This window comes from Prinia subflava, chromosome 1 (assembly GCF_021018805.1).
Source record: "Prinia subflava isolate CZ2003 ecotype Zambia chromosome 1, Cam_Psub_1.2, whole genome shotgun sequence".
Classification (NCBI taxonomy): Eukaryota; Metazoa; Chordata; class Aves; order Passeriformes; family Cisticolidae; genus Prinia; species Prinia subflava.
The window spans coordinates 99,109,482-99,132,397 of record NC_086247.1 but is presented as its reverse complement, the minus strand read 5'-3'; the positions used below and the strand labels follow the sequence as shown (position 1 = coordinate 99,132,397).

Genomic DNA, 22,916 nt, shown 5'->3' with positions numbered 1-22,916 from the left:
TACATATACATATACATATACATATACATATACATACATACATATATATATGTATATATAAAACAAGGCAAAGAAAAAAGCACAACAGCAGCAAGAACAAACAGAACCACAAAGCCAGTGGCAGCCATCTGGGCTGCAGGCACTTTCCCCTTCGGTGCAGTTCCGGTCACAGCCAGCAGGGGCGCTGGTGGCTCCTGGCACGGCAGGGCAGGTGCAATGATTTCCCCATGGCTCCAGGCGATGCTGTGGCACCAGCCCAGGTGCCTCTCTCCACGTGCGTAATGGCAGCATAGCCATCAGCAGAGATAGAAAGGTGCTTCCTTTAAAAACTCACACGGGGCAGCTGGTCCTGCTATCCCTCTGGATGATGAAATACACTGTCACAGCAACCTTGGAGCAGCAAGCTAGAACAACAGAGGCAGGCATACTTGGGGTGGCAAAAATTCCAGAGCCCTGTCAGGAGCCACAGGGTATCCTGGTATCCCAGCTGGCACCAGATGTCAGGTTAAAGTGTAGCAAAAAGCCCAAAGCGGCAACACAAAACAGCAGCACCAGGCAGGACAGCCAGCCACCTGCAAGCAGCTGCTGTAAGCATCCAGGACACACTCCCTCCAGAGGGGAGTGGGGGTCAGGGTTCCAGGGTTTTCCCCTGCAGCACCCAAGTAGATGGTGAGAGTCCTTTCCAGTGAGATCGGGTGTTGAAATGGTCCCAGTTCAACAGCTACTCTTATGAGCAAAGGATCACCCATGGTAAGGAAAAGCAGTGCACCACAGAACCATACATTGACAACGAATTTCTCTCTGCAGCAGAGACTGTCTGACAGCAGCTCAACTGTCTGCCCTCCGATCCCGAGAGTGAGAGCGAGCAAGGGACAAGCCCAGCCCCTTACCCCCCAAACTCTCACAGTATCTCTGCACTTCCAAAGAGAAAGCCCTCCAACTAGGAGACTGCAGACGGCTTCACCCCTTCCTCCCTTGGTTCCTCTGCAATATTCATTGTTCCATTCTCTTAAGTAACAAATGGGAGAGAAATTCCCTAAGAAAGAAAAAAAAACGGAACAAATCCTAACCTGCAACACATATGATGTTTAACAAGGGCATTTGCTGGATTCTGCACCTGGGATGGGGCAACCCTGGATATCCAGACAGACTGGGGAACAAGACACTGGAGAACAGCACCACGGAAAGGGACCTGGGGGTCCTGGTCGATGGCAAGTTGAATGTGAATTAGCAGAGCCCACACAGCTAGGAGGGCCAACCGTGCCCTGGGGTGCATTAGGCACATCATCACCAGCTGGGCGAGGGAAGGGATTGTCCCACTCTGCTCTGCACTGGTTGCAGCCTCACCTCAAGTGCTGAAGGCAGTTTTGGGTACCACAATTTAATAAAGATAGAAAACTATTAGAGAACGCCCAAAGAACGGCAACCATGATGGTGAAGGGGCTGGAGGGGAAGCTGAACAAGGAGCAGCTGAGGTCACCCTGTCTGTCCAGCCTGGAGGAGACTGAGGGGAGCCCTCATTCTGGTACTGAACATCCTCACAAGGGGAAGTAGAGAGGCAGGGACTGATCTCTTCTGTGGTCACCAGTGATAGGATCCAAGGGAACAGTGAGTAGGGGAGGGTTAGACTATTCACATATATAATTGAACCACATACATATATAGTTTATATGTGTGTGTGTATATATATATATATATTTATTTATTTATTTATTTATTTATATAAAACAAAATATATAACACTTTGAAATGACACACAGCAAACCATTAGTAAATTACTTCCTCCAAAATCTTATGTTAGTTCTCTGAGTGGCAAAAACATGCACAACAGGTGATTTTAGCCTACCATCCATTTCTGGATATGAGCCCATTTTCTATCATATGAATGCTGAGAAAACTACAGAACGTAAAAAGAAACTCAAACAAAACATACAATATAAATTATAGTCACCACACAGGATGGGACTCCTGAATTGAAAACTCAGATAGATCTACATTAATTACCATGTAATTTTCAGAATAATAGCAGGTATCTACAGCAGTTCAAAAACTGAAACTGTGTGCACAATGAGAACCATATAAAATTAAGGCAAAAAATGTTTTCCATATTTTGCTCGTTACCACAGGAAAAAATCCCCACAACAACCAAGTATGAGCATTACACGGACTTGAGTGTAAATATGATAAATAATAAATTCTCAATGTTTTACACGCAATGTCAAAACTTGAATTAAATGCAACAACTATGAAATAATCAAACTGCTGAACACCTAGTTTCTAGGGGTTTTTTTCTCAAGAAATGCAAACTTTTTTTAGGAGAAACATGTGGAGCAACACACAACTCTATGTGTAAATACTACTCCATTTTAATTTTTTTTAAAAAATAAAGATTTGACAACAGCTATTTACTTTGAATCCTTTCAACATAATCCAATTCTAATGCTAAAAATACTCTCACAAAACTGAATTACACTAAGACAAAATCTTATGGAAGTGCAGAAATAAAATACATTATGAATTTTTGTAAAGGTTTGCAATAATTCCTGGTGAGTTACACTACCTCTTTTTGCTGTCGCTCCAGCTCTCTCATACGTATATCTCTTGCTTCTGCTCGAGCTGCCCGTTTTGCTGCAAGTCTGGCTTCTGCCTACAAGCAGATGGAAAATAATTACAGTTTAAGAAAAGTTTTCTGAATAATGGTTTGAGTACTCAATCTCTTCACAAGTACACATTAAAATTTTAATACAAAAGTAATAAAAAATGAAATTTCAAAAAGAATATGCACCTAACTCTTTAAAGATAGCATTGCTAGTGAAAAGAATTAGATGCTCATTAAAAAAATCACAGAATGGCTTGGGTGTGAAGGGACCTTAAAGATCAACTAGTTTCAATGTCCAGATCAGGTGCCATCAACTAAACTAGGCCGCTCAGTGCCCCATCCAACATGGCTTTGAAGAGTTCCAGGGATGGGACATGCACAGCTTCTCTGGCCAACCTGTTCCAGTGCCTCACCACTCCCCTAGTAAGAATTTCCTCCTAACATCTAATCTCAACCTACTCTCTCTTAGTTTCAAACCATACATTCCCCTATGTCCTAACACTATCTGCCTGTCTAAAAAAAGTCACTCCCTCTGCTTTTCATAAACCCCTTTCAGGTACTGGAAGGTCGCAGTGAGGTCTCCCCAAATCCATCTCTCCTCCAGGCTGAACAACCCCAGCTCTCTTCAGCCTGTTCTTCTAGATGAGGTGCTCCCGTCCTCGAGCATCTCTGTGGCTATCAACAAGTTCTTCTCCCAGTCTGCACTCACATCTGAGATTGCCCTGATTGATGTGCAGTACGTTGTACTTGGATTTGTTGAACTTCAAGAGGTTCTCATGGGCCCAAGTTTGTCCAGGTGGCCCTGGATGGCATCCCATCCTCCTGTTGTGCCAACTGCACCACTCTGCTTCACAGATCTGCAAACTTGCTGAGGGGTATGCTCAATCCCACTGACTGTCACTAATAAAGGTATTAAAGAGCCCTGGGAATATGAAGGAATAAATTTTGCCATATAGGTGAAGTTTGAGGAAAACACAAGCTCAGTTTTTCCATGTTTGAATAATGAGTTGACAAAAATTCTCTCAAACTCTTTAAATAATTAACCACTGAAGATGTTTTCCATCAAAGATTCCAGTTGTCTATGCAACGTCAATGTCTTGGGTTGCAATCCAAAATATAACCAGAAGTATGTAGTTTATTCCCATCTGTTGAAACCAGTTGGGGAGGTGTTTTCTTTATCTTTTCTATGACCCATTCCTCACAACTCTGGGGGGGAGGGGGGTCATCTGTTAATGGGCCAGCTGTTAAAACCAGGTAGGACAGTGTTCTTTATCGCTTCCATGACCCATCTTCCCTCTGGGGGATATCTTCTGTTAACAGGCCATTAAGGCTCACTGCATGACTGATAAAATTACATCATCCCATTATGAGATGCTCCACCCAGTGGGAGGGGCCAAGTATTCCTACCTGGATAAAACCTGAGATTCAGAACACCAGGACAGCCTGTTTCTAGTGGATTCCCAGAGAAAGACCAGACCCATCTCACCACCACTGGACCCTCAGAGAAAACTACACCCTTCTACAGGATCATCTCTGCTCCAACAGATTCCCATCTGTCAGGCCAGGAGGACTTAATTGGACTGCTACCAACACCCTGACCAACAGCGTGTCAGGTTGTATTCTGACTCTGTCAGTGTTTTCTTTTTTGTTTGTTTTTTTTTCCTACATTTTTATTCTTTATATTCCTAGTAAAAAACTGCTATTCCTATTCCCCTATCTTTGCATAAAAGCCACTTAATTTCAAAATTATAATAATTCAGAGGGAGGGGGTTTACATTCTCCATTCCAAGGGAGGCTCTGGCGTTCCCTGGCAAACACTTGTCTTTCTGAACTGGGACAGTTTATTAAAAGCTTTTGAGAATCAGCAGCAGCTAAAAATTCAGAACTCCTAACAACCAAACAATTATAAAAGTTCTCAAAATGTAAAACCAAAAAGCTTTTGCTTTTGATTAAGGATAGGGTTTTTCCTGCTTTTGCCACTGTCACAGCAAATGTTTATGTAAAACATTGGAAACCTATAAAACTATTTTACTGTGCTTCACAGTAAAATGAAACAGGTATATAACTTGGAGTTTAAGTTATGATTAAACTACAGGCACAAAAAAGCCAAATAACAAGAAGACAGAAGGCTTTCTCACTATAGCTTTATTACTCAAAAGAGTTTGTCTTAACTTCAAATGATGCATGAAGACTATTTTTTCTGTATTTTGCATATGCAGATAAAACAACTCCAAGGCTGTGCCAACTCCTGACCGCAATAATGTAATCTTTTTTCGAAGCAGCATAAAGCTACTCTTCTCTTTACCTGATGACAACACACAAGCAAAGCAAGGAAATTGTCATGCAACAGGAAGTAGTTCCATTTGTAGCCCATTATCACTCTGTCACACATAAACTATCACACAGACAGGTATGCAGCACAGAAAGAAAAATTACTCAAAAAGCTGATATGTTTGGGTTTAGTTTTGTCTATAAAATAGCAGATAGATGCATTTGGCCTTTATGCTCTGGCAAGGCTTTACTGTTAAAGACACAAAGTTAATTGGTTTACTGATTCATGCTAAAAATCAATTCACATTTCATCACTCTCTCCAAGTCCTACACCCAGAGACCTAACTTTAAAATCCTACAGTAAAAGGGAAGCTACAATTCTTCTAATTAATGAAATCCTTGATTAAACAATTTACAAATATTTGTCATAAAATGGCTGCATGAAATTTAAGAAAAAGAAAATCTTACCTTTTTAGAGATTTTTTTTAAGAAATGGCTTAATATTACATTAATTTTTAATCTGAGCAACTAGATTCCTCTAAAAAGCAGACAATCTCAAAAAAGACAAAACTTGGCAAGTTAACTAAAAGAACAGTTCTCAGGCTTCCTTCACCATAACTCAGAGCAAGAGACAAATTACAGTATCATTAGAAAGGCCATAATACCAAGTAATTCTTAATTCTCAGCAGATCTGCTAGAGCACAGGCCTCATGCTACTGATGTAGCAGTCACACAACTCTTCATAGCTATGTTATTAAAATTTGAAATTAACAATAATAGAGAAACAACCATCATTCAAAAGGACATCGTTTTCTTCCTGAGTGCTGCTGTTTACTCTGCTGCCTTACTGAAAAAGTCCATCGAAGTTGTGAAACAAATTGCCACCTACAAATCCTTAACAATAAAATTCATCAGCTACATTTGAAATAAAGTCATTAAATACCCGCTAAGGAAAATGTAGAGCCACAATAGCTTTGTATAAAGTTTGGACTATAGAAGCAGCACAAAAATACTAGTCTACTTGCTTTAATTTTTTTGAATAAACCAGCAAAAGTGGAAGCAGTCGTGTTATCATGCCTTTCAATTCAACTAGTATTTGATTTAAGAGAGCATACCAAACACATCACTATTCCTTGCTCATAGTAGCTTGGGAGCCAATTCAGATTGTTTTCTACAGCCTGCATTAAATAAAGTTCAGTCTTAAAAAAGGATAGACTGGCCACTACAGTCTTGATTTCAGTTTCACAGGTCATTATCTCTACATAGTCCTTAGACCAGACATACATTAATAAAATATATTATGATAAATATCCATTACAACATTATAAATATCCAATATAATTGTGAAGTACAGCTTATTAAAAAGTGGTAACATACCAAGTTTCTATTTTTCTGAAGTAAAAATTCAACTATGTATTGTCCAAGATCTAGCAACTCTGACACTATTTCAGAAGTCTCCTAAGGGAACTTTCAACTGATAAAAAGAAATGGGATAACTGAATTTTCTTGAAGACTTTAACTGCAAATAAGATATGAGGATTTCAAACCTGGTACACTTACACTTGTGGCTTAAATGGAAAGAATGTTATAAAATCTAGAGGCCAAACAGCCATTAGGTAATCATACAATAATTCAGCACAGAATTTATTTAGAAAATTGATCAAAAAAGGACATATATAGACTACAGAGGAGATCTTTGTAACTAAAGAAATTGGGCAGGAAAACAAAGAAGAGGACCTTGTAATTTTGCTTGGGTAAGAAAAACAAGACTAATTAATAAACTTAATTTACATCTAAATCTCCAAATTGTCTTTTGTACGTGAACACACTCATACTATTCATATTTACCTTCTACTCTAGGACAAATTTGTGTTTTAAAACTAATCCTGTATTTCTTTGGGTATTAGCTCTGGCCTAAGTAACAAAACAAAGCAATCTGTTCACCACTGAGTTCTGGAATTCCTCATTTCAAAATAGATACCAAAAACCTTTACATGAACAACAACAACAACAAAAAAGAGTAGTGTTTCCTTGTTCTTGCGTAAAAAGCATTTCATTCTAGAAGATTGTTATCCTGACTGTTTTCAAGCAGTTAAGCAATACCTTACAGCAGTATTCACCTTGATTGGTTTATTTTACTCTATATGTTTAGTAAATATAGAAGTAGCAAGACAATGTTCTCCTTCCAGGAAGTGACACAGTCAGTTTCCTGACTTTCACCTAAAAACCAATTATTATAAGCTATTTATAGTTATTTAGAGAGCCACCTCCACTTCAATTTTTTCATCTTTGTTTTTAAATACATATTCTACCAAAATATTTTGAAAACTTTAATCTCAACTTTCAAGGATAACATGTAGTTCTTCAGTTAAATCAAAGATATTTCTGGGAAGAAAGAAGAAAAGAAGGAAGATGAGACTTTAACCTGAACGCCTTTGTAAAGATTGAGTCTGGATTTTCTCTTTTCTGATGTATTTTTCTTAGTCCCTTCATACTAACAACCCTGTTTTTCCCAGGTAAGTAGTATGTTAATACAGAATTGATACGGTAGAGGCTTCCTTCCATGTTGAGCAAGGATAAGTATAACATCTATCTCCACAGTGCAGATAGACATCTTTTTCCTTCCTTTGCCTGCAAGGAGGAATTTACTAGAAAGCAATAGTATTTTATTTTTAATTTTTATACTCTGGACAAGGTGAGTCTTTAATTACTCAGATTCAGCATAAAGGCTTCATAAGGTTAAAATAGGCTATCTTAAAATGTTATTCACCTGTGAAAAAAGTAAAGTTATTTTGTCATCATGGGCTGATGTATACATATAGCATAGAACTCGTTTCTCTCTCTGCCAAGGGATATGCAGTCCTGCAGTTTCCAATGCAGGAGGCCCGGATAAGGAGCACTTCACTTCTTCCACCAGATGGCAGCGGTGAGGGCACCGACTGCCCCCGCTGTGGGACCCGCTGCTCCCAGTGTGCCACGGGTGCCCGGAACGGCACTAGGACACCCCGCCAGCTCTGGCTACACATCAGCATTTTAAAAATGTTCACCGCAATTCTTAATAGATAACTACGTATAGCAACTTAATTTCATCTTTTCTCATTAAGAAAACAAAGGATTCTGTGCCCATGGCAGGGGGTTTGGAATTAGATGATCTGTAAGGTCCCTTTCAATCCAAACCATTCTGTGACTCCTTCTGCTGCACAATTCTTCTGTATTCTCATTTCCATGCTTTTTGCCCTTATCTCCATATTGTCTCATGAAATCAAGCCAACACCATCATTTATGTGCCAAAAGAATTTCTTATGGCTCCCCAGAAACCTCTCTTCTCCAATTACTTCTGATGTCTCTGACCCAGTTGCCTACAAACAACAAAATCTTACATTTTAATATGACTTAAAGGTTTAAGAGTCTTCATTTCTGATGTCTCATTCTTTTTCCATGTATTGTACAGATTCATATACATATTATAAAATCTCTAAAATATCTTATAGCCTATAAAATATCCTTAATCAGTATTAAAAACAAAAGCAAACAAGATTTTAAATTAATACTAAGGTAGAAATAGCCAATTGAAAAATATTTAGTAACCTCCTACTAAAACAAAATAAAAAATCATCTAGCATCTACAAAGACAGTATCCATGACGATAGAATTCTTTGGGGCCTTGCTTGTTTTCTTAACAGAAGCTGAACTTACATGAAGAGAAAAACATGTACTAAACTTTAAATAGACCCATATGACAAAGACCGTTAACTGTTACTGAATTCATGATATAGCTCTCAAACATTTAAAAATATTCAACTCTGCTTTTTCTATCATGGCAATTCAGTAATATTATATCTTTATCAAAGTAAGAACAACTAAACTCTACTCAAAGTTGAGCAATTACAAAGTGAATTTTAAATAAAAATTAATCTTTATTCTCTCCCATGAGAAAACACCTTAAGAGTTTTCCATGTTCTTGCTATATAGTGAAAATAGTCATGAGAACAGTTTCTGAAAAAAACCGCACCAAACCAAAACACAGAGACAACATTCTACAATGTAGAAATCCAGTGAACACTGTTGCAATGTTGCTTGTCCACAACAAGCATCTGTCATCTAGTTACACAGCCCTGAAGAATGGATGTGCTGCTGATGGTAACACCCAAAAAACAGTTATGAATGGTAAATCCTGATTGTGCCTTCAAACTCCTGTTAAGCAGGTTGAGGATAGTGAGATGACACGTGTCAGACTCTTCTCACCGTCTGCCATGTATTCATGGTATCTGAGCATGAACCACAGAGAGAAGTGACTGAAATCCCTGTTCTCACATAATCAGACTGGTTTTGGAGAAAGAAGTCTCATGCAATCCTAAAAGATGGTGATGACAGGTTACTGCTAAATATTTAAAATGAAGAATTTATCTGCAAACTACAAAGACAAGTGAAGCAGTGATGCACAACTCAGCCAAAGATATTCTGTCCACAAAAGCATTTAATAAGCAGAGAATCCCCACTACAAACACACAGGGAAAACATCTTGAGATCGTATCAGCTGTATTCAATGTAGCCTGTGAATATAACCTTGTGAATATGCACCTGTATTTTCATTTATCTAGTTATGTGGGAAACCTTTTTGTTTAACAAATGAAAATATAATGTTGCCAGGAGCCTGAAGTTACACTAGACAATCATTACCTGTACACTGGGAAGCTCGAACTTTGCACAACATACATGAAACTGTCTTCTACACCAAGTGATTTATTCTTTGTCAATCTGAGAAAGCTAACAGTTTCAGAATCTGTTACAAAAGCTAGAGAAAGAACCAAAAGGTCAGAAAAATGAACTCTGTATTTTCAAGACATTTAAGTCCACTTACCTTTTTAAAAAAAAATTCTAATTAACCTTGCTATAACTAGAATACACTCACCACTACTCCATTTTAATGTAGCTGGGTGCTTTTACACCCACAGTTCCTTTATTTCCTTGCAGGGAAGACATGGGCAATTTATCTACACTTGCTCTTGTAGCTTTTGAAAAACGTAGGATAACCTTTTGTACTGAGGCAAGACTGCCAAACTGATCAACTGCAAGTAATCTCACTTCAGACACTGTGAAACAGGGAGAGTATTGCTTCCAGGAAAGGATGCACAGATAGATCCCTGTCCCTGGATATATACACCACCTTTACTCTTCCTCAGTTCCAGTGAGCAAGGAAGTTCAATGCCAGGAAAAATAATACTTCATAGTATAAAAAGCAGGTCCCTAAGAAAGAGGTTTAGTAAATCAAAAGTTCTTGGAATGAGGCGAAAATCACTCCAGTGTTGATGTCTTAGCATATTTGTTGATGTTTTAGACAATTTAGCATGTTTTAGCATATTAGCAACACAGAGACATTGTAAAAATGCTTGTCTTAATGCATAGTCCCACACCAAGGAAAAGATCTGGAAGAGCTCTCTGCATAACAGAAGTGTAAGAAATAAAGCAGATGCGACAGCCAACAGAAGAAAAAAGTTTTCTGATGCAGAGGAAAGATGGAAAAAATTGAAGAAATATCAGAGGAAGCAGTCTGACCAGGTACGTCAGATCCTACAATAGTGTCCTTATCTTTCATTAAATATTTTCATATGAAATTACATCAGATTCAACCAGTGCAGAAAAATGACTACATGGAAATGAACTTAGTGGATAAGCACCAAAGAATTCTTTAAACCTAATTTCCTATAAAGCAATGTTTACTGGTACTAAAATGAAGATACCTTTTTTTGACACATGCCATAGAACAAGGAAATCACAATTTTGTCCAATTAAAAGTGGTAACAAAGAATAAGAATAGCACTTTCTGAAATTTGAACTTTTAGAGAAAAACCATCCTGAAATGTCATAGACTACATTACAGTCACTTCACTAGCGTTCTTTGTTTTACAAATTACAAAACTTCCTAGTGCCATTTTGTGACTGATCTGAATCCCAGAGCACTTTCATGCAGTTTCACCACACAGATCATCCAAAGTGCAGCCTTTTGATTCCTTTTGCACATACACTGTTTACCATCTCTTAATACCTAGAACACTTTCAGGAAGATTTTGCACAGAAGATACGTGGATTACAGGACTCAATTCTATTCTAGTAAGTAATATGTTCTAAAAAGATGGGAGGTAAGAGAACAAAGCCCAACAGTAATTTTAAGTAGGATAGTATGTATTACATCTTGCTATTGAGATCCTTTTCTAGGTTAAATGACAAGCTGATGTTATAAAAACATATGTATACTCAAGGAAATTTAAGGTCATAGTCTTTCTTTTTTTTATTCACTGTTTTCCCCCAAAAATGAGAGATGGAACTTGATGAGTGAGATCATCCATGATCTAGAGTCCCGCAGAAAACTTGACTGACAGAGACGTTCCATTTGAACTATAATGTGACTGTGAACATGACTTGCTGAAAAGTTACCAATCAAAATTTTTCTTTAACTGGTACAGCATATCTTTTACCTACAGTCTATGATAGATACACTTGAATACACCTAAAGAAGCTTTCTCTTCAGGCACCTATCACCTACCTACCTGTTTTGTCTTACACACATAAACAGACAACTATTTACATTACAAAGCCAACTAGAATCTGCATTTTGCATTCATTTATGTCAACTAGGGCAAGCAGCTTTGTAGATAATGTAGCCCCAAAGAACCCAGATCCACTGGTATACAACCAGTATTAAGACTTTTGTTCCCTAGTCACAGCATTTCCACCTAGAAAAACTCTGGTCCAAACAGACATCTCTAAGACTTTAAACTCCAACTGCCTATATCCGGTGGGACAAAATTCCCTTTTGTATCAACTTCTTGTTAATTGCACTTTTTGCTGCTTATCTCCAGCCCTCTTTTTTTTAGGTGGTGAAATTCCTGGTACAGTGTACATATTAGGCTTATTTGGAAAGAAATGTAACTTCTCACATTTGAAATAGATTCTATTACAAATATATTTTCATATTGACTACTACACATTCAATACTAATACACTATACTTAGCATCCTAGGAATACTACACACTGTAATAGGATAAATGTGTATGTTTTTTAGTTTTACACTTGAGATAGCACCTGGATTTTTTATTTATCTTTAAGCATGTAAGTATCTGTAGAAATAGTTGCTAGGCTTAAGTGTAAATCTGTGAAGTTACACTAGTCATACAGATAATATCTCACTATGTTGACATTTCAGGTAATGTGATTTTTGATCATTCTCTTACCTTATATTAATTGTCCTTTTTTTTTGCTAATTACACTTTTTTATGCACATCTTTAAAAAATTAACTCTTCCTGGATAATGAGATTACTTTCATCCCTACTTCTGAAATCAAGATACTTTAAAATTAGCAAACCTCTCTGGCAATGTTGCTTAGAGCTTCATCTTCGGCAGAAAACCTGTCTCTCACTGGAGTTCTCTTCCGTCCTGATCCAGGAGTTCCCATCTTTATTCTCTGAATCTGTATTTGAAAACACCGACAGGACAAAGCTCAGTTTTAATTAAGATCTGAAGCTAAACACAATCAACCAACCTCAACTCCAAAATGTCCAAAGTTTTCCAATCTTTAGCTACATAATACTCAAGAAATCTACATGTAATTAGCATGCAATGGTAAAACATTATCACAAAAGCTTGTGGCAGCTTTACAAAACACCACTGCACCCTTCAAGGTCCACATATAGAATTTTTCTACTGAACAGAACCCACCAGTTTACCTACAGCTTCAAAGTCAGGCACAACTGTAAACTTCTCCTGGCTCAAAAAGGATACCTCTGTTGTCAATTTATGTAACTCCTAAAAAGAGATATCCTTTTAAGTTATGGATGTGAAAAAAACCCTATAGACAACAAAATGTTCAAGAATTAAATTTACATGATCATTAGAGTTCTCCTCAAAACAGAAAAGACTCAGTAAACTTTACTAAGCATCCAAGTAGGTAGATGTGGCTTCTTTACATTTTAATGCAGCTGTTCTCATGCAGTTGCAACTGAGCTGCTGTCTTCTAAAGCAAAATTCTTACTATAGCAGAAATAAAGACAATTTTATGCAAAAAATTCCTGACTACTTTGCCTACAAGATTCTCAAGTTGGGAAATGAAGAGAGAAACATACTACCATCATATACTCAGAACCCATAAGATACCCTCTTACTTTTCCTCCAGAAACCTCTTATAAATTGTAAGCATATGAAAAGGACCAACAAAACAAAACACAGCCCATATGGCCACAATCAGAAAAATGTTACACAAAAAAAAAAAAAAAAAAAAAAAAAAAAAAAAAAAAAAAAAAATCTCAAAACCACAACTATAATAGTTTTTTTCAAACATTCTAAAGCAATCCTACTTCCAGACATCCAGGTCCTCCCAAATGTCAGCCTAGAATTTGGTGCTAGTCCAGCTATTTGACAAGGTAAGTATCCTACACAGGGTGTGAGAAAACACCTTACTTATAATAATTTCTATCAAGAAGAAGAGATCTAAAAGGTAACTAGTATTGCCTATCCTTTTCAAACTGAACTGGTACAACAACTAACTTTCGTACTGATTCTAACTAGAAAGGTTCAGTAATTGATTATAGTTTGGGGAAGGAGGAAAAAAACCCAAAAAACCCAAAATAATGGGTATTTTTGTACAAGCAGAGATTTTTCTTTATTACTTATACACAGCAATCACAAAGCCAAACTATATTGGGGTATTTTCTGGCACTCAAAGAACACAAGATGCATCACAGGACTTTTTTTTTTTTCTCTTATATTTTAGCTTCTACACCTTTTCAACACCCTTCCCTTAATAATTTTATACCACTACTCCTTTCTTTTCCTTACAAGCAAGATTTCTTTACTCTGCTTCAAAATTTACAGGTATTTTACTATTCTTCATCTGCTCAGTATTGTCACTGCTAATCCATTTGGTGAGATCTGTATTTTTAGTCTTAAAAACAAGTAAGTAAACTTATGTCTAGTACTCAGGCAAATTTAAATAAATATATGCACAAACAGTTTGGAGATCTCTGTGGCAAAAGTTTAATCTCAGGGCTACAGGTTCCTGTCCACATTCTGAATGTCTCAAAAAATCTGCACCTTTTTGCAGTAATTCTTATTGTCTGACTTCAAATATTAAAAGCAGAAGGGCCCGAACTAGAAGTTACATGAACACAGTATTACCCCTATTACAGAAGGCTTTAACAACATTATACACTAGCACAAGAAAAATCACAATAAACAGGTTCATATAAGAACAGAAGTCAAATCTATCTACTAAAAGTCACTAAGCATGAAATTATTTTAATTGACATATTAAAGGCCATATTTATTTAAAAAGTATTTACCACATAAGTAAAAACTGCAGAATAACTGCACATACCACAGACTTGAACTGCATTTGTTGACATCCTTTATACAACATACAATTTCTAATAGACAAACTTTGGATTGTTAACTAAGTTAAATGCTCTTATCTGGCAGACTGATTTAGAGAATGTAACGGGTTATAGCTAAAATATAGCTAATTTTAGTATAGTTATGTTCAGTTTACAGGAAGCACTATTTTATAGAGTAGTAATTTCATAAAAATTAGATGCTGATGCTTTAAATGAGGAAAACACACTTCATCTCAGTCACTGTGGATGAAGGCAAGTGTGGCATTCCTGCCAACCATCTGCCATGCTTCTCACCTAGGAGCACAGAACTCCTGACGGAGACCAAACACAAGCAGGAACAGGACAGATCACCCAGAAGCTATACAGACATGTTGCCTTTTGCCTTCAAGGAGGAATTAAAGCTGAAGCTCAGCTGAAGCCAAAAGTAGCAAAGGCTGATAAGGACAAAGAGAAAGGCTACTCTAAGGACATTGGAAACAAGAACAAATAAGTAAACTGTAGGGCCACTGTTTAGTGACACAGGTGAGAGTGGTGGGTGTGTGCCAAGCCCCACCCTTGCAGAATGGTCTGGATAATAACAAATGTGAAGATGGGAATCTTCGTGTGTGTGAATCAAATAAGAAAAATTCTGACAGGGTACAGGCCCAAAACTGGTCATGTTGAAGAGCAAGAGGATTGTCAGTTACATTAAACAGAAACTAGGAAACTAGACAGAAGCACTTGTTTGAAATAAAGGAGTCCTCATGAAAATAAAACCAAAATCAAATTGAAAATCTATACAGTGACAGTAGCAGTGACTTTGGAGGGATAACAGCATCAGTCAAATCCCAGTTTGATGCTGCAAGAAGTCACCCCACTGATTGCATGATATCTGTCCTAGACCAATAGAGCATCTCTCCTACTGGAGGCAAGATCCTGCACTCCAGCTGGCAGGTGGTCAGTACAGGGAGGGTCAGTAAACTTAGGTGTGTGAATGTGAGCTTGTTAGGCATGCTGTTACTGGCACATGCACTAGGACATAGCACAACACATATTAGTGAAAAGAACAGGGCATATGCCTTTATTAATATTCAGCTCTTTATTAAAGTGATCAGCTCTTTATTAAAGTCATCAGCAGGACTGCAGAGTCCAGCCGGAGTTTTTCATGCTGCTGTGGTGATCTGAAGGAGCAGGTACTACTGTGGATCTTCACTCAGCTGCCCGCAGTAGATGGCGAGTCCTTGTCTCCACAGGAACAGCTAGAAGCTCTCTCTGGTCAACCATCAGAAGGCAGAGCAGTGGGAGTCTGTCACTGGAGTGCAGAGTCAGCTCTTTACCCTCAAGAAAAAACCTCAAGAGTTTCCCATTGTCTGTCTCTGCCACTTAAGCTGGCCAGTTCCCATTCCATTCAGACTCCTCATAGGTCATGGTGAGTCTTCAAACCAGGCCAGAGGGTGCGTCCTCTCCTTCCTTGGCCAGGGCACCCTCTAATTCTCCTCTGATGCATCTAGTTTTTCATCTTGGGGTGCAGTTCCTCAAAAAGACTCTCCCAGGATTCACAGGGTCGGTTTTATTTGCATATACAAATGCATATGCATTTGTCCTGGTCACAGCAGAGGATATCCCTGCTGAAAAGGTAGTTACAGTGAACAATGACAGGGCCATTTAGACAGGGGCTGCTCCTTTCCACATTTTAATGAGGTAGGAGAATGCCACAGGGCTGCTTCCTTTCGTCCTCAAACTTGCTGGGGTGTGGGGGTACCTCTAGCCTAGTCGGGAGGGGGTCAGCGGCTTTTTAGGAACAGCAGCATCAACCCAGCTATGGGGTTTTTCTGCAAAGGAGAAAAACCCCCATTTTTCTAAAAGGCTGGGTGACGGCACAAATTGGGAGGAGGGGGTTGCATTTTGAGTACTCAGAAACTCTTTTAATATGCTAATGCTAAATGCTCCGCGTTTTCCTCTGGGGGATGGTGCAGTTGTCTCGCTAGGACAGGGATGGCACAATCCCTCCCGACTGGGAAACGCTGGGGGGTTCAGTGCTCCCCCCCATCCACTCTGCCCAGAGCTCGGCCATGGCTCCTGCCAGCAGCGGCTGCGCCCATCAGGGCCGCACAGCGTGGCCATGGCTGCCCAGCGGCTGGTGTTCTAGAGCCACAGCCCTGCCCTCCTCCCAGGGCCACAGCAGCAAACACAGGCAGCTTTTTTTGAACCCTCAAACCCACTGGGAATTCGTTCATAACACTAGAGAACAGCACAGGTACACACAAATCTAGAGCGCCCACATGTCCAGCAGAAACCATGTGCAAACAGGGGACCCTGGAGTTGAAGAACAGAATAGTCAAACACCAGTCTAGAGAGGATGTGAAAGTTTTTACCTGAAGATGGTAAAAACTTAACTAGACAAAGCTCTGAAAAACCTTTTCTAATTGACAATACTTCAGGCAAAGGATGACCTCCAAAGAATCTTCCTAAAAGAAAATACACAGTTTCCTTCCTAAAAGAAAATACTTATTGTTCTCAACTTTGAAAGTAAACCTCAATATAAGCTTTCTTTAATTAGATGTTTTAATATTTCTTCAAGGGTCTTGTCACAATTTCTTCCATTCCATTTAACTTTTAATTAAGCTGATGTATGTCAGAGTATTAAATTTCTTTTTATAAAGTTTGGTATTACAGAAACCTAGACATATTGCTAATATGCTAATTAGTCTAATACTATAAATATCACCATGGTACTTCTCAGGAAAAGATAAGATACCAATACTTCACAGGCATGCAGAAATACTTTGGAGATGTTCCACTTCAATAACTTTTTGATTACACAAAAAGTTATTCTGCTGCATAGGATAAAGAATTTTGCTGCCGCTTGGGATAAAGAATTCAATACATGCTGTCACATCAGAATTTTCATAAAAAATAACTAAAGAGAACACCAAAACACAATCAAAGAAAAGTTTGTCTTTCATGGTTTAGAAAGATTAATACAAAAGGAAAGAATACTATAATATCTGCTGCATTTACAGTTCAAAATTCCTGAGTCACGTCTATTACATACCTAATTCTACAGGCATGGTTACACATTGTGTTACACAACTGATGAAGTGAAATCCTGTTGCATTTCATTCCAAAACACTGAAGTGTCTGAAGTCTCCAAACAAACCAGAATACCTGTGATGAAATCCTTCAAATGCCCTCTCATTTATCTTTACTTCAGGCACATATACGTTTTATCTCTTCCACAAGTCTTTGCTGTCTAAGTCTCACTCATACTACTTTCTGACTAAAGATTCTCCTTGTTTCTTTTTTGCTTCCTAGAAAAAAGTCTTATTTGTCTTAGAGTAAAAAAATTAACTACACTACAAGTTCATGGCCTATCCCTCACCACCTTCAATGGCACCACCTGTTCTAAACGCCTGGGTGTATGCCAGCATAGTTGGCATTACATACCTAGAATCCAGACACCCTAGTGTGCACAGGCTATATATAACAGACCAAAACTCCCCTTTTCTCTTTCAAGCACCAATATAAGATCAGTAAAATTCACCTGTGTAGACACAATCTCTGTATAATTGATTCAACAACAGAGCAGAAGAGCACTGCTCTAGAACCGATGCCTTTTAGAAACGGAATCTGAATGCAAAAGTATTAGTACTGCAACAGTTGCATTCATAATTGAGAAAGAGCATAATCATACTGGAAACCACAATCTTCTTTGCTTTATCTTCAGTGCTTTGTCCAAGCAAATTGCAAAGGAGACAAAGCAAATAGACATAGAAAAATTTTAAATTATGCAAGACAGATACAAGAGTCTTCCTCTGAAGAAAGACCCTACACAAAGGTACTCTCTTTGCAATTAATATGTTTGCTTATAGGTCCAAAACCACCCATGCAAAAAAAAGGGTTGCATGATCACAGGGTGACCATGACCCAAAAAAGGGGCATGTAGGATGAGAGAGGAATAGATAGGGTTTTAATGCACTAAAAAAGAAATAGACTGAGTTTAAATGCAATAATTTTAAGGACTCGTTTGGAATTTTCATTCGGAATAACCTTGTTCAGAATATTAACTGAAACAAGAACAATTGCCAAAAAAGAGCTGCTACTATGAGTGAAACAGCCTAACATTAAAGGGAAAATGCAAAGATTGAGAAAAGCATATAATTACAATCTGCCAAAAGATTATAGTGCTTACCACTATATTGGAGGCAAAGTTATTCCAGCTGATGAACAGTGTTTCTGTTTTAAGAAGCTGTGCATCTCTAATCATGGCCCACTTCAAAAACTGTTAGCATTAAGTTTCTGCTCTGAGTGGGCAAGCTTATGTTAGCTCTTTCAGGGAAAAAACTTACTCTTTAGACAACTGTACAATCCACCCCCCTAATGCAGTATATCTGCAGTTTACTTGCTGTTTTAAAATCTGAGAAATACAATTTCGTATGAGTTCACAGTATTTAGCGATAGAATTACAGTCCCTTAGAGGGAGTTGAAATCCCTCAGTTTGTTAGTGTTACCAAGTTAGACGCCAACAGAAAGTCTCCAGTTAAGACAATCAAAAAGCCATTATACATCTTGCAAGAGTCTGCAAGTGCCTGATGAATCCATAAGGTGTAACAGTGCCTGGCTAGCATTGGCACACATAAAGCACTGCAAGACAGTCAAGGTACTAAAGGCATTCTACAGCCTTGTAGAACTATGAGACACCTCCAGACCTACCAAGCTATCTTTGGTGACCTTCACCAGTCTTCACAAATTACCAAAACTCCAAAACAATATCTTGCAATTTCAAGTGGTGACAACCTGTTTTATGAAGTATGAGTTCTCTGCCAGTCAGTTGCCAACAGCTGCAACTGGATGGCAATACCATTAGTGCACAAAGTACATACACTACATACACGATATTTTCATCAGTTACACGCAGCATCTGGAAAGCTCTTATAATGGTGTCTCACCAGAGGATCTCTTGGGGCATATATAAAGCATACATAACTTTCAGAGAAGCAGCGTAACACAGATTGGCTCTTCTAGAATCAGTGCTACTATAAATGCTGAACATCCAGGAATAAACTAAGAATTCAAATGGAACTTTAAAAAATGCAGGGAAGCCAGTATTAAAATGAGGACTATAAAAATTATGAAAATGCATAATTTTAAAAAAATAATACGAGGATCTTCCAGAAGTGTTTATTCTAAAATGAAACAACCATCATTTTTATACTGTCAGCTTTTTCCAAATTAGTATCCTTTCTGTTATTTTGCAAAGGAATGATTCATTGCTCATTAAAAAACCAAATACTGCTGCTATATTGAGGCTCCACTTTTTTAATGAAATGGAAAGCCCCATGGGAACAACCCACATTCTGTAACAAGCTGCAACTATTTAAAATACTTTTTCCCTCACCAATTCTATACACTCCTACACTCTTTCCTACTCATGCCACAGTTACAGTACAATGAAGAAAAGCTAATGCAGCAAGGGAAACAAATGGTCCTGGGTACCCCTTCGAAGAAACAGCAGTTGGAGGAAACTATCAGCTGACATCATTCCTGCTGACTAGCTCTCTGCTGTGGTAGTGAAGTTGGCAGGCTTAGAAACACTTATGTACACCTGCCCTTTCTTTGGTAAATTCCCCTTCATCTCTTCCCTTAAAGCAGATCTAACACTATTAGCTTAGCTCAAGGAAATGTGAACTTTAGCATCACCTTCACAAGCAGACAGTGTTACTTACATAAACTATTTTGCAGAGCATGTAATGCATAAACACAAACTGTCCCTTACCTATAATTACACGTTGCCTAGTTTCCAGATATTAAGGTAACAAAATTGAAATACTTTCTCAGAAAGCAATGCTAGTAATTTTTGTAATGCCACTGGACTGCACTAACTCACTATCATCACACACCTTTACATTAGTATCTTACAAACAACAACAGTAGCAAATCTATTATTTCTAATCCTCTGCTTACATTATGTACCAGAGCTATTCAATTATATATGATACTGATCTACATTTTTTTGGTATATGCATATGCCAACTTGTGTGATATGTGAAAATCTAGACCTTAATAAGCTCTACAGATCCCCACTACATAGAGTCTAAACAGCACTTTCTGAAAGTTCACATGTATTAAAGTACTATTCCATCTTCCGAGAGAATGAGACTTAAAAAAAGCTCTTCTGGAGTCAATTTAGTGTTTAGGTCAACAAGCTACACCTGACATATTTCACGCAACCGTCTTGCATTGTAAGTTTCCAGTTACAGCCAAGAATTCAGCTCAGGTAAGACTGACTTCAGTAAGCTAAATACCTCCAAACACAAGTAACAGGAAACAGCAGCAAAATAATGTCATGGACATCAAACTGTTTTGTACTGCTAAAGCACTTTTATCTATTCTTACATCATCTCTAAGCAATTACATTAACCAAGGAAGCAAATGTATATTAAGAGGGTAACTGCTTCTGGGCCACAATTAAACATTCAATTACATCACTTCACAATCAAGACATAATGAACGTTTAAAGAGCTCAGACAAACACTGATTTATTAAACACTTTGTAACAAACCTCCCGCACCCCGTCTCCAAAGATGTTTCACCCTAATAATGATACTTTAAAGGGAGAAAATTGATCCTAGACCTTCCTCATTTCAAGCAAAAAAAATGCCTGTAGGTCTCTCTAAAATGAGAAAATCACTGAGTACATCATATAAAGTCAACACAGCACTACTTCATCTACAAAATATTTTTATTATCAGTGAAATACATAACCATGCCCTTCAAAGAGTCATGCTAGGATTCAAGCTGAAAATCAGTTAAAACACGTGGAGCAGATCACAGGCCGGAGCTGGTTTTGGGCTTCTTCCAAACTCATGAATGTGCTCATCTCTCTTATCACCCTCAACAACGTCTTTACAATTATAGCAACAGGGTATACTAAAAATAAAACAGTGTGCTCCAAAATAAATTAAAAAACCCCAAACGACTAAGCATCAGCAAGAGTGACTGACTCCCAACGCAGCTCGCTGCAGAGGGGGCACGCCCTACTGCTCCGGGAACAGCGAAGCTGTGGGAAGTAGGACAGGAGCACGGGAAGTAGTAGGAGCACGGAACAGCGTGCTTCGAGGAAGTAGGAGAGAGAAAGACACCGAAATACACACAGCTGTGATTTTAGCACATCTTCCTTTTTCCCTCATTCCACCGTTTCCACTCAGCCCCCGAGGGGCGCACAGCAGCTTCCTGCGGGTCAGGAGGAGGGCTCGCGCCTGGAGAGCAACAGCAGCCCGCCACTGGCTCGGGCCAGGCCGGGCTCGGCTTCCCCTCGTCTGCCGGCACCAAGTCCGACCGCGGCCACACGGAAGGGGCCGCACACCGCCGCCCTAAGCTTCTCCTCCTGACCTGACCAACGAGTTCCGGCTGAGCCGCTCCCCCAAACCTGAAGAACCGGGTTCCCGCCCCGCTTCGTCGCCCGAGTTTTGTGTCCATGACACCCTTTCTCCTCCCGGCCCTCGTCCTTACCCTGCCTGGGCCCCAGGGAGCCTTACCTGCGGGCCAGCCTGCCGCAGCACCGGGACGCCTCAGGAGGGAGGGGGGAATTGTTTCACTCTTCCCTCCACCGCTTCCAGGGGCGTGAGGGGTTCGTGGATCCCGGAATCACTTCAGGCTCCTTCCTTCCCTCACTCCCCACGCCCACAGATAGGGGAACAGTGGTAAAAGCCAAGGCAACCACAGTGCCCGCCAGACGGGGACTGTCCACGGGCCGCAGCAAGGAAACTGCAACCTCACTTAACCCTCTCCACCGTCCCCTCCCACCCGTTCCCTGTGAGGGGTTGGGGAAACCGGAGCTGTAGCCAGACAAGTTGCTCCGCTCCAGGCCGCCCTCTTCTTCCCCGCCCCGCGCTCTTGCCTCCTCCCCTTCAGCGCCGGGCGCTTACGGCCACATCGAGAACACGAGAGAGACTGCGGTAAATTTCAAACCGCCTGCAGGGCCCTGCCGAAGGAAGAAAGAGCCGGCGCTGAGCAGAAGGAGGAAGAGCGAGCGCCCGACAGCCGAAGCGCAGGAGGGACACCGTAACCCACGCTGGCACCGACAGCCGCCACACTTGCCCGGGCCCCGCGCAGGCCACGGGGCAAAGCGCGCAGGCGCCGCCGAGGAGGGCGAGAGGGCGGTATGGCCGCGTGCGCAGAGCGGGCACGGCTGCCGGCACCGCGGTGAGCGGCGGTGGGGGTGGTGGCGCGCCCGCCTCCGCACGGCTGCGCTGCCAGGGACCTGGCCGCCTCCTCAGGGGCTGGTGGGCTGCTGGACCGGCATGGGTGAGCAGCGCCCTCCTCTCGCCCCGCTTCTCCTTTCCTCAGCAGGCAGCGAAGGGAGGGTCGGGTCATTCTCTATAGTGTGTCGTACTGCAGTGTACGCTCTCCGCCTCGCCCCACCCCTTATCATTGGGCAGGCCGGCTGATTCAGTGCTGTGGTGGGTAGAGGTAGGTCTGACACCGCCTGCTTTGTGCTTCATTCCCGGGTTTAGCTAAGGTTTGTTTTTATTGATCGGCCTTCCCCGGGGAAGGGCCGTGCGAGAGCTCCGGGAGACCGCGGCCGCCGCTGAAGAGCAGCAGCACGACTCGCCCGCATCAGCCGCGGCCGGGCCCGCGGGAGCCGCCGTGCTCGTCTGTGTGCCCAGCTCCCACCGC

The 22,916-nt window shown here is 40.1% G+C and overlaps 1 protein-coding gene across 3 annotated transcripts in view; it reads right to left on the bottom strand.

Annotated features, from left to right (window-relative positions):
- The window catches only part of LRRFIP2 (LRR binding FLII interacting protein 2), a 58,585-nt gene extending 36,215 nt beyond the window's left edge, over positions 1–22,370 (bottom strand). The window contains exons 1-3 of one of the 3 annotated variants that reach the window (XM_063405050.1): positions 21,776–22,370; positions 12,236–12,340; positions 2,561–2,647 (exon numbers count right to left, since the gene is read on the bottom strand). In XM_063405050.1, coding sequence (XP_063261120.1) covers positions 2,561–2,647; positions 12,236–12,325 — 177 coding nt within the window. In that variant the 5' untranslated portion in view covers positions 12,326–12,340; positions 21,776–22,370. The remainder of the gene's footprint in view (positions 1–2,560; positions 2,648–12,235; positions 12,341–21,775) is intronic. The other 2 variants (XM_063405030.1, XM_063405040.1) reach the window with 2 other exon arrangements.
- Positions 22,371–22,916: the final 546 nt, after the last annotated feature.